Source organism: Sturnus vulgaris, chromosome 1 (genome assembly GCF_052056855.1).
Source record: "Sturnus vulgaris isolate bStuVul1 chromosome 1, bStuVul1.hap1, whole genome shotgun sequence".
In the NCBI taxonomy this organism is placed as follows: domain Eukaryota; kingdom Metazoa; phylum Chordata; class Aves; order Passeriformes; family Sturnidae; genus Sturnus; species Sturnus vulgaris.
In genome coordinates, this window is record NC_142243.1 from 29,867,662 (window position 1) to 29,882,706 (window position 15,045).

The window sequence follows — 15,045 nt, forward strand, 5'->3', positions numbered from 1 at the left end:
GAGGGAAAATCTGTCCTTAAGCTAAAGGACAGTTTGAGCATTAAGATGAAGTGGTTACAGATGAGCTATGAATGGTCTGTGTGAGTTACTTCAATGTATATATTGGAATTCCATAAATGTTTTGACCATGAGGTAACTGAAACTTAGGGGATATTATCTTGATTTAGAGGTAGGGGAAACATACAGCAGTTATAGTGTGAAGTGTTTATCAACATGATGTATTTGCTTACAATACCAGGAAATCGCATAAAAAACAGGTAGCCTCACCTACTCCACATTTCTACTCCTGCTGAATAAAATCTTTTTTAATAACTTGCATGAGTTACATTTTTGCCAGGTTTTGGAGGTTCTCTGTCTCTTCAGATCCTGTTTTCTTTTCCTCTCAGAAAAAGTGACATGATTTCCCAGAGTCTGCTTAGTAACTAAATATTGCAGAAATTAACAGTACTACTGTCATACTACAGCAAATGGGTCTTGGTGATATCCAGTTGAATGTCACGTTACTGGGGAGATGCAACAATAATGCTGTTAGAATTGACGTGCAGTGGAAGAAAATGGCAATATATGTGTGATAGACTTTTGTGGGTGCATTGAAAATTCTTATAAAATGTAGCTTCTCTATAGGGTTAGATGGGCAATCCCTATGGATGGAAGAAAGAAATGTGAGAGAAAGTGAAGTATGGCATGTTCTTGCTGCCATGTGACCAGGTCATTCTTTCATAAAAGCCTCTGAAGCCTGCTGACTGGGAATGGTTTGTGGGTGATGGAGAGAGACACAGAGAATGTGGCCTCAGTCACAGGTTGGCTTTTGGATGTGAGGAGTTTTTTTGGTAGGGAGAGAAGTTTAACTTTGGTCTAGTTTATGATTTATCTGAAGTACTCAAACCTCTGGATGTAGGCACTAAATCTTTGATGTACTTCACAAATACCAAAGGAAAACACTGAGTAAACCATAAAACCACAAATGTAAAGATAACTTGGACTCTTTCTGTGGCTCCGCTTCAACCAACTCATCTTAATCCATTTTATTTTATTGCACAGAAACAACAGGAGATGCCTTGTTTGTTTTTTCCACTGTTGCTAAAAGTGGAAATTCTTGGTGTTTAAAGGAACTTACTAAAGGACACTGAGATTGTGTTAATTCTTTCAGAGTTCCTTCAATGTGTGGTGTTAAACATCATGTATTAGAAAATAAATCATAGCTTAGCAGTGAAACTGAAATTTGAAGTGAGTTCCACAGAACCGGATTGTAACTTGAAATGAAGAAGCATACAGCATATGTATGAAAATGTGTTAACAAACATGGTTTTAAGGTAAAAATTAAACATATTAATTTAAAAAAAAAGTAGTTTTTACTTCTTTTCTGTCTTTTATTGGTCACTTGAAGTAACTATAAAATACTGACCTTTTTTTTTTTTTTATTAGAGAGCATCCTCTATTCAGGTAGAGATGCATATGTACCTGAATAAAATGTCCTGTCCATTGATTGAAAATCAGCTTGATTAGGGCTGTTAGGTAACTTGACTAATGATGTATACAGATAATCTATTCTTCCCTTCCCACTAATGCAGAATGTTATTATCTTCAGTCAAAGCAGCAATAAGAAAAACTACTGTTAAAAAGATTTTTGTTGTGATTTTTTTAAAAAAAATTCCATCCAGGTAAACAAACAGAGATTACCACTGCTTGGATGTTATATCTAGTATTTATTATTAATATAGGTATTGAAAATCTGGTTTGAAGCACTAATAATCCTGCAAAGGTGGTGTCACACTTATTTTGATTTTGTTTTTTAAAAAATAAACAAAATTAAGAACTGGGATAGTGAGCTGAATTATGAGCCCATAGAGATAGGTACTGCTGTAAGAAGTGGGAGGGAATAACAGAACCAGCTAGTTGACTAACCACTTCCCTTCTTTGTTGCTTTTAATATCAGAACAGCCTTGCTAGCTTTCTAAACCACCATAAGTTACATTAGAGAGACCATGTACACCCTGACTGGTAAGTTCCTTTCATTTTAGGTCTGAATTGAAAGCGTTAAAAATTGAATAAGAGGTATTGCTTTGTGTTATTATATCATAATCGTAGAAAAATTATCTTCTGTGTTGTTAAAAGTAAATAAATCTGGACACATACCTGCCTTAGCAACAAATTTCATGCAGAGTCAGAAGGATATATTCACCTGACAAATTATAAGCTAATTACCAAAATAATAATAATAACAGTTGAAAAAACAGTGCAAATTTGTAAGGTCTGAAAAGGGAGTTGATTGATGTTTTTGAGTGACAGAAATGGAATTTCATTTCTCATAAGTACTGTATCTTGTGCTGTGCTGTCCTTCACAAGCCATTTATGTTGGTTGCTATTACTGCTTGGTGGTTGGAAGATTTGTTTTTGATGGTTTCTGTTGCAGGTCCTGGTAGTAAGAATTATTAGTTTGGAGTCCTATATAATAGGGTAAATAAACAAGTGAATACTTTTTCGTTTAGTTTCACTTTTAAGTGCATTAAATAACCTGAGGTGAGGATATCTTACAGTGGAGATTTATAGGCAAGGCTAAAATAAGCTGGGTTTATGATTGCTGTGCTCAAAAAAGTGTCAATCAGCCATGAAGTCTGTATGAAGTTCAAGCCTGGTGTCTTGGCTGCAGTAGAATGGAAGGTTCTAGCCTATATTTACTGGATGGGAATTAGGTTGGGTTCTTAGTTATGTAGCCAAATGTTGTAAGAGGGGTTTTACTTGTTACAGCTATTTCTTCTTGTCTTACTGATCATGTGTCTGATGTGGCTAAATATACCCCAAGACTAGGGAAGGGCACATCGGCTCAGAATCTGTTTTATTGCAGCCATTTAGCAGGATGAGCTAATTTCCATTGTCAGAATGATTTCTTTTACTTAATAGCTTTACTTGAAATGTATTAGGAGCTTTTCAATGATAACTCTCCTAGCAATAGAAGCCCAAAGCCCAGACCCAAGCAAGCAAAAAAACCCCAGTAATGGGTGTTTTTCCTAGGGAAGGCATAATTAAAAAGTTGTCAATATATTTTGGGTTCTTAATTAATACATTTTATTATATTGCAAGCTATTTATCCACATTAGAACTCTGTAGTTTCCACAGCAGGTGTTTATGGAGTGGCTGCTGTGTATTTTTTACATATTTGGATATTTACTTCTGAAAGATGAAGACATTAAGCCAAATGTTTGAGCAGCTTCATGAGGTTGACAAAAAGTAAGGATTTGCAATTATTAGAGTTTTATTTATAACCTCACACTGAAAAACATTACAAGTAATTCCATTTGAATCTCACAGAAGAAAAGGTGGTGGCCTGTAAACCATTCAGCTGGGAATGACCTCGTGTCTGCCTGCCACTTGTGTTCTAAGATATGGGTGGGCTGTGATGAAAAGGCTTCCACATAACTTACGTTTAATGCTGGTGCCTTTTAGCAGCCATCAAAGAATAATTTTTATTCTTCTTGCAGAACTTACTGGGTCTTAAGTCTAACAGTAGAAAAAAATGTTGGAGCAGTAATAGCTGCAGGAAGTGTTGCTTTTCGAGGCCATCCACATCCCTCATCTGAGCAACATGAATAATTAGCAAGTAATTTGTTCTTACTACGTGGCAACATCTTGTTTTGCAACATCTTAACCTTTAGTATTGTCCTCTGCTTCATTATGGCAATTTTTAAAATTATTGTTATTCTTTTACCTGGTTCTCCAGCTACAGGAGATCCCCTTGGAGTTTCTCAAATTTTTCCCTCATTCCAGTCAGTGACAAATTTCACCCCTTCCTTCAGCCTTCACTGCATTGCAGTGCCTGCTGTGGGATCCTCAGCAAATTTACACAGGTCTTAAAAGTGTTGGTGGACCTGTGACAAGACACATTTTAGTAAAGGGATTTATTTGGTCAAGGCTACTTTCATTTCCAACCGAGCTGGAATCGTGCAAATATATGATCATCCCAGCTGTCATGAAAGGAAGAAAGACAATCAGACAAAACCAGCCTTGTCCTTTGCCCACTGGCCCCGGAGCCTTGAGCAGCACAACTGCAGCAGCCTGGTCTCAGAGAGGGCAGGGAGGAGCTCCCAAGGGCTCTCCCTGACGTCTAGCAAAGGCAGCTCCACAGTGGAGCACTACTGACATTCCCTTTCCTCTCCCAGTTGCCACTTTTGGGAATCTAATATGTTTCACACCCTGTCAGACCTGGCAGAAATCATTCCATGAATTCAGAAGTTATTGTGATGAGGGCTTAACGGATAAGTTTCATTTCCTTAGGAAACCAGGCTAAAAATATCTTTTTAGCTCTTCTGTGTGCAGAGGAAAATTTTTAAAATGTTAGTACCAAGTTTGTTGCAAAATAGGAGGCAAAAAGTAATTTAAAAAATGACATTTTAGTCAATCAATGTGAGGAATCTGTTGTTGAATTTTAAGGTATTGGGTTGTCAATTCTTTTTCCTTTTCTCTCTAGCACTCAAATATGCTTAGTGCTATTCCTGAGACCATCTATTTTTGGTCTTAGAAGAAGCTATCATGTAATTATGTGTTACCAGAGCCTAACCTCGAATCCTAATTCTGTGCAGTGTTTCAAATCAATGTTCCCAATCTGGTATTTAATCTCAAAGCAGTTGTTCTTTTATTCAATCCAAAATCTGTGGTGTCGTAAGTGTAGGCTTGTTCATATTATTAACAGTTCAACTGACTATCAGTGAAATTAGTGAACTTCATGGATCCTGAGTGCTGGGATTCCAGTAGAGGAATCCTTTCAGGTTAAGAACCCCCCTTTTTTCAGATCTGTTTCCAAGTACAGCTTTCTCTTAGACAGTTTTCCTCCTTTAGTTCATTTTTGTTTCTGTTGCAGTTAGTTCTAAGTGAAAGGGTGTGCCAGCAAATGTAAAATAATTCCAGAGAAATTTTCCTGTGTCATTTCTGTGCTATGTGGTGTTAATGTTACGGAAGAGGTCACTGCACACCCCCCACCCCTTCCCAGATACATTTTTCTAGTTAAAACAGTTCTGTTTCTGTATCCTCAACATAGGCAAAATGAATAATATTACAGAAAGGCAGGTCAGGCCTTAAAATCAAGCTTCTGACTAGAATATACATAGTGCTCAATGAAGTTTTCAGTTTCATTAAATGTAGTGTGAGTCACCATACCGAGTGTATGGTGAAGTATATACATGCTGGATATTTTAAATCCTGCTTTTAAAATCTGATCCCATAATACTTCTATAGGAAGGAAAAGGTCAGAAGGAGGAATGGTTGAGGGAGTCTCTGGTATTGCACGATCTGTATAGTTGTTTCTGGAGGCATGTGGAAGAAATGAAGCTGTGTCAGATTTCACAGTTTATAGGAGAAGATACTTAGCAGCTCCATGGGAATGTGTCCGTGGCAGTTGCACATTCCTTCGTTTCATCTGTCTGTAATCTCCCTCCCCATCATAGGTACTTGCAAGGTCCAGCCTGCATTTGTCATCCTCTGTAGTTACTGTGGAGAGCAAATGACATGTGGGCAACGATTAGAATTTTAAATCATTTCCATGGTGCATTCCCGCCTTCGGTGTCTGAGCGCTTATAGGAAATGAAACTTCAGTTGAGTTTAGAGAAATGGTGGGGTTTGATGTTTCCCAGCACTTTTTTTTTTAAATCCAAAAGAATTGTTATGGTTATAAAGCCCAAATTAGACAGATTTGTAGGGCTTGTAGCTTATAGGAAGTAGTGGCATTTTAAAACTTCTCTGAACCTTCTAAGTTGCCTCCTCTAAATCTCAGATAATGGCAGCATCATTCTGACAGTGTAAGTTTCAAGAGTTAATGGAGAATTGTGAATAATACTATTCACTGAATGGTATGATCAATTATTTTTTGATCTAATTGTCCATCCAGTGTTGATGGAAGAAGAAATAGAACAGAATTGGTTTGAAAAGTATACAGGAATTCTGTAGGAACAGAGCTGAAATTGTCGAGTAGCAACTTCAGAATGTTTTAATCGAGGCTGGGAAACATTTGCCCTGTTTGAGTTTCAGTTTAAAGTGGCACCTATTGTGTCATAAATGTTGATAAGTAATTTTATTTTTAATCTTAATTTTTTCATCAAATATTCTTGTATGAAGCATGACGAATGCACATCAGTGTTTGAAAGCAGAAGAGACAGGAGAGTGTACAACTCTGTGGGAGAGCTTAAAAAGCCCTATATTTGCAGCTGATTTGATGTGCTGTTGCAGTGAAATAGCAGATGCTGCCAATTATCATCACTCTGATGGCTCTTTAGTGTTGTTACATTTTTCAAATTATTCTCAGCTCGCTAATTTGATACTCTTACCAAGGCTGTTACTAGAGCTCTCTTATTTCATTATTTATAATTACTTTGGCATTGTAAATGAAAACAATCCTACTGCTGATTCTGTAATTTATAATCTGAGTAATTGTAGATTTTCATTAATTTCTTATTATTTGCCAAATCTTTGTTGTGCAGAAGACTGTTATTACTGCCATTTATTTAAGAAATGGTCTTATGTCTTGGGAGATTTCTTTCACCTGGGATCTATTTGGAAATTATATGCATTTTTAAAAGACACAAAATTGCAGGAATTAATACATTGTTTCCTTACAGAAGAAAATACTGAATAAAATTTGGGAGTAAAAAGCACAATACATGGAAAAATCGTGAACAGCATTATTCTTTTACTGTTTAGTATTATGATTTCAGTTTCTGTCTTATCTGTCTGTGTAGGGAGAAGGGTGAAGAAGAGGTCCTTAAGCAAACGATCTTAGGCAGATGAACACGGTATTTAGGAATAAACAAAACACTGAATTTTAAGAGTGTGAGGTCATAAAAATGTTTGGGAGATCACAACCAATTTTTACTCTTTTGCAGATTTCTGTTTGCAGATATTCTAGCAAGATTGTTAGCTGAGTCTAACATGATGATTTGAAAGGATGAACTTTCATATCAAAACGTATAGCAAAGTGGGAGTAAAGTTTTGAAGTTATGCCAGGAGAATCTTTGACTGACAGATGATGATTTTTTTCTTATGAATTTTTTTCCCTGTTGTAGTGTTTTCCCAGACTGTGAAGAAGATTTTAGACTGTGTGAACCAGATTTATCCTTTCATGTACTCACTCACTCAGAATTGCTGCATTTAGAAATGTTACAGACAGTTGAATGCTGTTTAATAATAAATTGGCAAAAGTTCTAAAGAATATAATCTTTTCTCAGACATGTATTTTTCTGAAAAGGCCATGCAATAGTTCCTTAATGAATATTTATGGTTTATAACCAAAATCTTCTCTCTCTAATGTCACGCATATCTACTAAGAATACTTAGTGTGGAGATTGAATTAGGAGAGCTGCTTTATTTTCCATGAAGGCATGGCAAAGCTTTGAGTCTGTCTGCTGAAGACTGTTCTTCCTTAAGTTAGCTATTTGCTAATTAACTTAGGTTATTTTTCTTGCTTGAACACATACTTGTAGACCAGAACAAATGGAAGACTACATACTATTTTACAAATCCACATTTGGTGCCTTGAATTAACTCAAAATAAGTTAACTTGATGGGGAAATAAGGAATCATTCCAGACTTTGACTTGGGCTTTAAAATAACATTTTATGTTATTGCTTTGTGACTCAGACACATAGCCTACAGTCACGTATAGACTACAGGTTAGGTATGTGAAGAATAGAAAACCTTCACTTGGACAGTAATGTTGAGTTGTGTTTGTAGGTAGGCTCCTCTTCTTTTTGGAGAACCCTCATCCTTCAAGTACTCTTGACTGCAATAATCTTTTCCTTCTGCAAGACAGCATTCTAGGCTCTTAAGTTTTATGTGACTCTGTGAGGATCTTGTTTATCTACTCTCTGATTTGTTAGTAATTACATTGACAGAGACATGGGATATATGCAAGTGTGGTATTCTATTGAGTTTTCCAGAGGACACATCTTATTTGACAAGCTATTTTCTTGTCTAGAATTTTTCTTTATTCTCGGAAACAAAAAAGACCAAAACCCTTAAACCCTTCTGAAATAATAGGTCTATCTCTCCAAATTATAGACCAAGAAAATCCCTCCAAACCCATGAACAGAGCAAAAAATATCTTTCTTTTATGTGAAACATTTTTGCTAAAGCACAGTTTGCAGCAGTTTGGCTATAGCACATTGCTAAATTGCCTTTTTTTGGGTGGTAAAGGTGCAAGATCCTCTTGGGCCTTTCTAAATCTCAGCTGGTTTAAGAGCTACTTTGGCCCTATTTTCAATACCAAAGAATAGTCCTGTACTCCCCAGGAAGTTACCCACTTCTTTCCATCCATCCCATTTTAATGAGAACTCATCCTTTTACATATTTTATCTGTTTTCCAATTAGATTCTGCTGCTTCCAATCATCATTACCCATTCAACAAAATTTATAATTCTAATTCTGATTTTATAGCTCTAGCATCAGTAAATCAATATGTTCTTTTTAGACAGATGCTAGTTTACTGTTTCCATGCTGCAAGCATCTGGTAGATGATTCTTGCTGCATCCTGAGATTACAGAAAGCTATGTTGGTAGTATGCCCAAACTAATTTTGCCTATTTCTTAGCAGCAAGGGTTCCCTAGTGTCCTAATTGCAGTTAAACCACTATCTGTTAGCCCAGGAGGCATACAGAGATTTATTGCATGTCTTCAGAGAGTTTAATGCTATTCCCATTTAAACTCATGGCAACTCCTGTCTTCTGTACCCATTCACATACATTCTTTGATTCTGAATTTTGAAACATGAAGATAATAATGGATAATCATCAGTTAGGCTTTAGAATAATGGTCAGGAAACACACTCTACCAAGGATATTCCTAATTTGGGAATTTGCAAAGTTATGTGCAGTACAGGAAAGGACAGAGTGTAATTGGTGTTTACTGGAACCTGAGTCAGAATTGTGTGTTCTGAAGTTTGGCAGTAAAGCTATTTCTCATTCTGTTTTGCTAATTCCTTCACTGTCCTTCCCCACGATTCTTCCTTCTCAATTCAAAGGTGTAATATACCTATTGCAAATAAAACCAGAAAAAACAAACATACCTTGTTTTGTATTATTAATGTTCTTCTAAACAAAGAACAAAATCTGAAGTCTAAATATGCCTGACCATTTGGAGCTGGAGATGTTTTGATTTCTACAAAAAAAAAATTAAACAAGTCAGTCTTTGTGAAGTTAAACAACTACATATGCAAATAAAGGCATTTTTCTAATTAAAATTCATTTCGTTTTTACAGACTGAATTAAAACGACAGTGAAAGAACAGCCTCAGGTGTATGACTGTGCATTTTAAAGTGTTACATTTAATGTTTATGCAGAAGGTTTTTATATTTTAGAAAGTGATTAGCACCTTGGCTGTACTGCTTTCAGAAGATTTTTTTTTTTTTAACAGTGCATAAGATTTCAAGATTTTCTTTCAACATTTGACCTACTTAAGAAAAAAGTTCTGATTAGCACTATGTAATATACTCCCTCAGTTTTGGAAGTGCCTTTGGGTAATGTATTGTAGAGAAAAGTAATCTCATCTAGTAAATGGACCCTATCACATTTTAAGATATAGATTTTTTTCCCCCATCTATTCCCTGTGCCTAATTTAGTCCTCAGATGCAGCCCTGTTTAATGAATCCACGTTCATCTGTCGTGCTTTACTGATAGCTTAATTCTGTTTGCATACAAATCCTTTTCTTCCGTGGCTGATTAAAAAGAATCCCTCTCTTTGAAGTCAGGTGGCACAAACAGAGCCTAAAAAGTTTATTACAAAATTAGGCTTTTGGATATTCTTTATTTTCTGAGTTCTGTAAAACACTTTCTACTTAGTAGGGCCTAAACAGCTGTGTCCTCAAAAGGCAAAGGTGACCCATGACTGTGGGGTATGATCCTAGTTAGGGAAAACCTGTGGGCAAACAACACAAATTGGCTGTAGCCTTCCATCTAGACTGAAGTGGAAGCAGGATAGTTTGGAAACACTTCCACACTTTCCATTTATTCCTTTACCTACTTCTCATAATGTGGAGCATTTGTTAATGAGGTAGTATGCATTCATCTGGGAACTTTTGAGGGAGTTCCTAAATGTTTCTCATTCCAAGTATTCAATAGCTGCAGGAAAGACACTGCTTCCCTGGAAATAAATTTCAGCACCAGACATGGGCAGTTATTACATTTCTTTCCTTGAATTCCACGGCTGACAAGAGGAATAACTCATGACTTAATAATCTGAAAGAGAGGTACCTTCTGCACTGCTTTGCTGCTTCAGCTGGGATTAACAGATGGGCATTGGTGGATGAGAACCTGACTATTGCCACCAGCATTTGCCTGAGATGAGACTGGATAAATCCTAGTTAATCAGCAAATCATGTAGAGAATCGTAAAGTTTTAAGTAATAAATAGTTGATGGTGCCTTTTGTAATTAGAGGTAACCTTTGTGGCTTTACAGGCATATGAAGCTATAGAAATGCAAACTAATTTTTAATGATGTGGGATTCTACCCAACCCCTTTCTGAATTCAGGTGCCAGATATGCTTATAACAATGTGGTGTAGGTGTAGTAAAAGATGAACATGCTTAATACCAAAGCCAGAGTGAAGGCTTGGCAAAATTGAATAAGGCAAAGTTGATGATGTAAAAGAAAATGCTGCCACTTCAGTCCTTGGTCTGTTTAGAGCAATGGTTCCCAGTTTTCCCTGAATCATTAGTACCAGTTTGGAATGAATAATACATTTTGGGCAGTCTTGTGCTTTGCTCTTTCTGTTAAACTGGTGGGAAACCCTGGGCACCTGCAGGTCTCGGGTTTGTGTCCTGCCAGCTCAAGTCTCTTTGTTTTCTCTGCAGCATCAGCTTAGTTATATTTTCTTGTGTATTCAGTGTGGTACCTACAAAGGTTTGTTTTTTTTCCATAATTATTTTAATAATAATAAGTACCTTTTAAATGAGGAATTAGTTCTAATTTTTCACATTTAAAAGTATTTTCAGTGTTGCATAGTGAAAATACTGTAGTTGATGTTTTTATCATTGAGTCAGAAAATTGTAGGTTGATTTATTTGTACTTTTTTGTCTAGCTGTCTATTTGTGAGTGGTAAAGGAATACTTCTAAAAGTTTCTAGATCGAGTTCCTGATACAATGTCTCTAATAGTAGCATCTTTCAGGTTTTTAAAGCTGGTTGATAGCAATCATACATAGATATATTTTGCAATTTTCCCTCAAAGTTGCTTCTAGCAGTGCTGTGATGGGAGCCAGATGTCAGATGTTTGGAATGCTGCTCCTTAGGACAGCTTAGTCACACCAAAGGAGTAGAAGCCTGCACAGAAGGATTTTTATTTCTGGTTTGCTGTCTTTCTCCTTTATTCACTTCATGTATTAATGTGGATAAGGAGTTCAGTACTGGATTACAGTTATTCATACATCTTGAAAAATGACATCTGGGTTTAACAAATATTTCTCTGCACTGTGTTTGTCTGCTCTGAACAATATTACAAATTTCGTCATTCTAATGACAAGGGAACACTCTTTCCTATGGGACCTTTCTGTCATTTCGCTTTGCCTTAATCATTTTACCATACTTAAAGATGCCACTTTGGTCATAGCTACTTATCTTTTCTTCCTCAGTTTAATTCCATTTAACGGGAATTGATGTTGTAAATGACTGTCATTTGTTCATAAACCTGATAGTAAGCAACAAAAGTCTTATCTGGTTTGGAGAAGTAAATGAGCACAATATCAAAGCATGTGAAATAGTATTATTTATTTCATGTTTATATTGCAAAAATATTCTGAACAATGCCACTGTTTCCTGGATTTTCTTGACTTTGACTATTTGTCAAAATAGCTTGTCATTTAGTAAAACTGCTTTTTCCTTAATGGAATAACTAAGTCGATGCCAACAGCATTGGAATGCATGAACTGGTGTTCAAGTCTTGAAGTACCTCTGAAGGAATATCTGATTAATTCTGTTCTCTTGTAAAATCATGTTCAGTAATAAATCTCTAAATGCCAGGCTTTATCAGAAAAATTTTCTTTTCATGTGTTAGGTATATTTTTCTAAATGTGGATCTATGCAGCTATTGCAGGGATGTGGAAAAAACAAGGCACAGAAATTACATAATTATTTATTGTAATGTCATTTCAGTATTCAGAGTTGCAATTTCATAAAGCAATTTATACAATGGAAAAAAGAGTTGAAATATTGTAAGAATCATCTGAATGCTGCCCAAACCAATTTTTTAAAATCTATTTGGGTTGTATAGTACAAGATAATGAAAGTGGTGGAAGAACTGAAATTTACACGGATATTCTTTATGCTGATTATATTAAATTTGTGCATCTCTAGATTCAGTGTGTGTGAACAGTCAGTTTTATTCTCTACAGTACTTCACAATGTAGCTGCCTTTTTTTACATAGTTTTGGTGGGTTTTTTTGCTATAATTTCTTTTGAATTCAGGTTTGTAAAGGAAATGTTAGATTGATACCAAATTAATTATTTCAAGTAATATACTAAGATTATCAAAATACATTGCTACAATAACATGTTCCTGTATTATTTGGTAAGCTAATTTACTACTCAGATATTTTTCAGAAATGGAGACCAGAACTTTTTATGGAGGACTTTTCAATAATTTACTAAAAGTGAAATACACTAACTGGGAAATTTTAAATACCTGCCTATGGCAATCCATGTTGAAATCTATGTATTCTGCTACTGTTTAAAAATATGTGTGGAATGTTTACAGAATAAGTTGCTACACAATTTTTTATGTGTATCAGCATCATCATGACTAGAGAAAAGGATGAAAATATGCACTCATAAAAGAAATGACATTGCATGCAGAGCTATGTACTTTTAAAGTATATATTTATGTAATACTTGCAGTGTTTCTCACATATCTATCAAATCATTAGTCCTGTCTCAACACAGGTGCCATATTGGTGGCTATCTGTGAGGCTTTTTAAAAAAGGCAGTGATCTGCTTATGTTCCCTCATTGAAAAATGAGATTTGAAGTATTTAAGTGTATGGCTTTTAAGTGTATGTTTAAAGTATTTTGTATGCTTATCTTAATTTCCACATCAACATAGTAGTGTAGTTGTATAAATGGATAACACAGAAAGAAACGTTACTTTAGAAGTAGGTATGCAATTAATTTGTTATAGATGCAAATTATGATCACATTAATTTTTTTCTGGCTTACGGACACAGTAGCAGTTTCTACATCAAGTGGCTGTATTTCAGCTGCTTTGTTGACATTGCAGGTACCTACAAAGTATTGATAATGGTAAATAAACAAGAACCATGTAATTATGAGGGATTTGTGATTGAGAGTGGCTTTTCAAGTCATGGACTGTCATAGTGAAAAGAAACAATACACTTTGGTAGTATCCCATAACAGAAGAATGCTACACAGACTTCCACAACAATTAGATCTCCTGAACAAAGTAATCAGGTGCTGGTCTAAATGGTGGGTTCTCACAGCACTGTTTTCATCTGGATTGCCTGAGACTCCCCAAACCATAGTTCTGTTGAATTCTTGCAACCCAGTTTGACTCAGGGTCTTGTGTGATCTCCCTGGCACATGTGTGGTCTTTGCTAGAGACTATCTTAAACTATGTACAAATCATCTCCTAAGGAATCTTAACTTCAGAAACTATTGTATGTGACTGTTTCTGCATCTAGAGGAACAGGTTACTGTCTATTTGCAAATGTCTTATCTGTGTGCAGTTTGGTTAATTCTGCTGCAGAAACTGCCTGAGCATCTCTGAAATGGCCAGAGACTCCATTCAGGATTACAATCAGCTCACTGAAACAGATGAGTTTATCAAGACACAGCAGGACCTGCCTGGGGGAATCATTGGAACCATCCAAAATTCCCACCTGGCAAGCTCCTTTGGCAATTAGTTAAAATACGTATTTGCAGCTGGAGTTGTAAATAGGCCCTTTTATTTCATCCCTGTAGAGACCTCCCTGGGGAGTTCCTGTGCCACCCAGGGAATTAAGGACTGGACACAGGCACAGCCCTGTCACCAAGCTGCACAATTAGAATAGATATGGGCCTGGAGAGAAGAAGCATCAAGAAGTGCTGGTTCATTTCTCAAAGATCTCCCCATGCAAGCTCCATCCTGATGTGTAGACAGTCAAGAAAAACTGCTGGGAGGCCTACATGGATAAACAACGAGGTTACTGCACTGCAAAGAGAGAGAAAGGACAGCAACACACACAGACCTCTTTAGGGAAAAAGGCCAATTTTATTGTACGGACAGCCCGTATTTAAGGTGTGTTATGTGCAGCTAGGACAGGATAGTAGTTCATTGGACAATTGGGAAGAACATCCTTGGGACAGTACCTCTGTTTTTCACCATATTATCACCCTGGGAGACTTCCTCCCTAACTGAAGCTGCAGTCAGCTTGTCAGCCTGGGAACGGAGCTGAGAGTCAGGAGAAATCCAGGCCTGAAAAGAATTTCCAAGCTGTAATTCCCTAGCTCTCTAAATGTGTGTGTCCACAGTCCTAGCAGAAAATCTGACTTTAAAGAGAAGCATAAGGGAAGTTGAAACAGGGACAGGTGATTCTGGAGGAAAAGGGAGATTTGGCTTGCAAAGCCAAAGCTCACTTGGAGTTCTATCTATTAAGGAATGTTAAGAGTGATGAGAAGTGCTTCTGCAGGTCTATCAGCCACAAAAGGGAGACTACTGAAAATGTCAGCCCACTTCTGAATGGCTCAGGGGGTTTGGTGACAGGGAGCATAGAGCATGCTGAGATGTTCAATATCTTCTCCATCCTGTCTTTTTGTTTACCTTCAGGAGTCAGGTGCATGGAACTGTCTGGATTACAGAAGACTGATCCTCAGTAGAAGGAGATTGAGGAACACAAACTGGACATGCAGAAGTCTGTGGGAGCTGGTGGGTTGCACCCATAAGAGTTTAGGGAGCTGGCCAATGTCTTTGTGAAGGCCACTCTGTATTATCCTTGAAAAAGTGTGATATTTGGGAGAAAGAAAATATCATTCCTGCTTTCAGGAAGGGCAAGGAGAATACAGGGAACTACAGTCTGGTCATCTTC

General features: G+C 36.6%; 1 protein-coding gene across 5 annotated transcripts in view; it reads left to right on the top strand.

Moving 5' to 3' along the window:
• HDAC9 (histone deacetylase 9) overlaps nucleotides 1-15,045 on the top strand; it is a 457,908-nt gene that overhangs the window by 62,767 nt on the left and 380,096 nt on the right. Inside the window, exon 1 of one of the 5 annotated variants that reach the window (XM_014894387.2) lies at nucleotides 1,963-2,001. The exons of the other annotated variants lie outside the window; for them this stretch is intronic. Coding sequence (XP_014749873.2) covers nucleotides 1,986-2,001 — 16 coding nt within the window. The 5' untranslated portion in view covers nucleotides 1,963-1,985. Of the gene's footprint in view, nucleotides 1-1,962; nucleotides 2,002-15,045 lie in introns of those variants that run through there. 5 annotated transcript variants of the gene reach the window in all.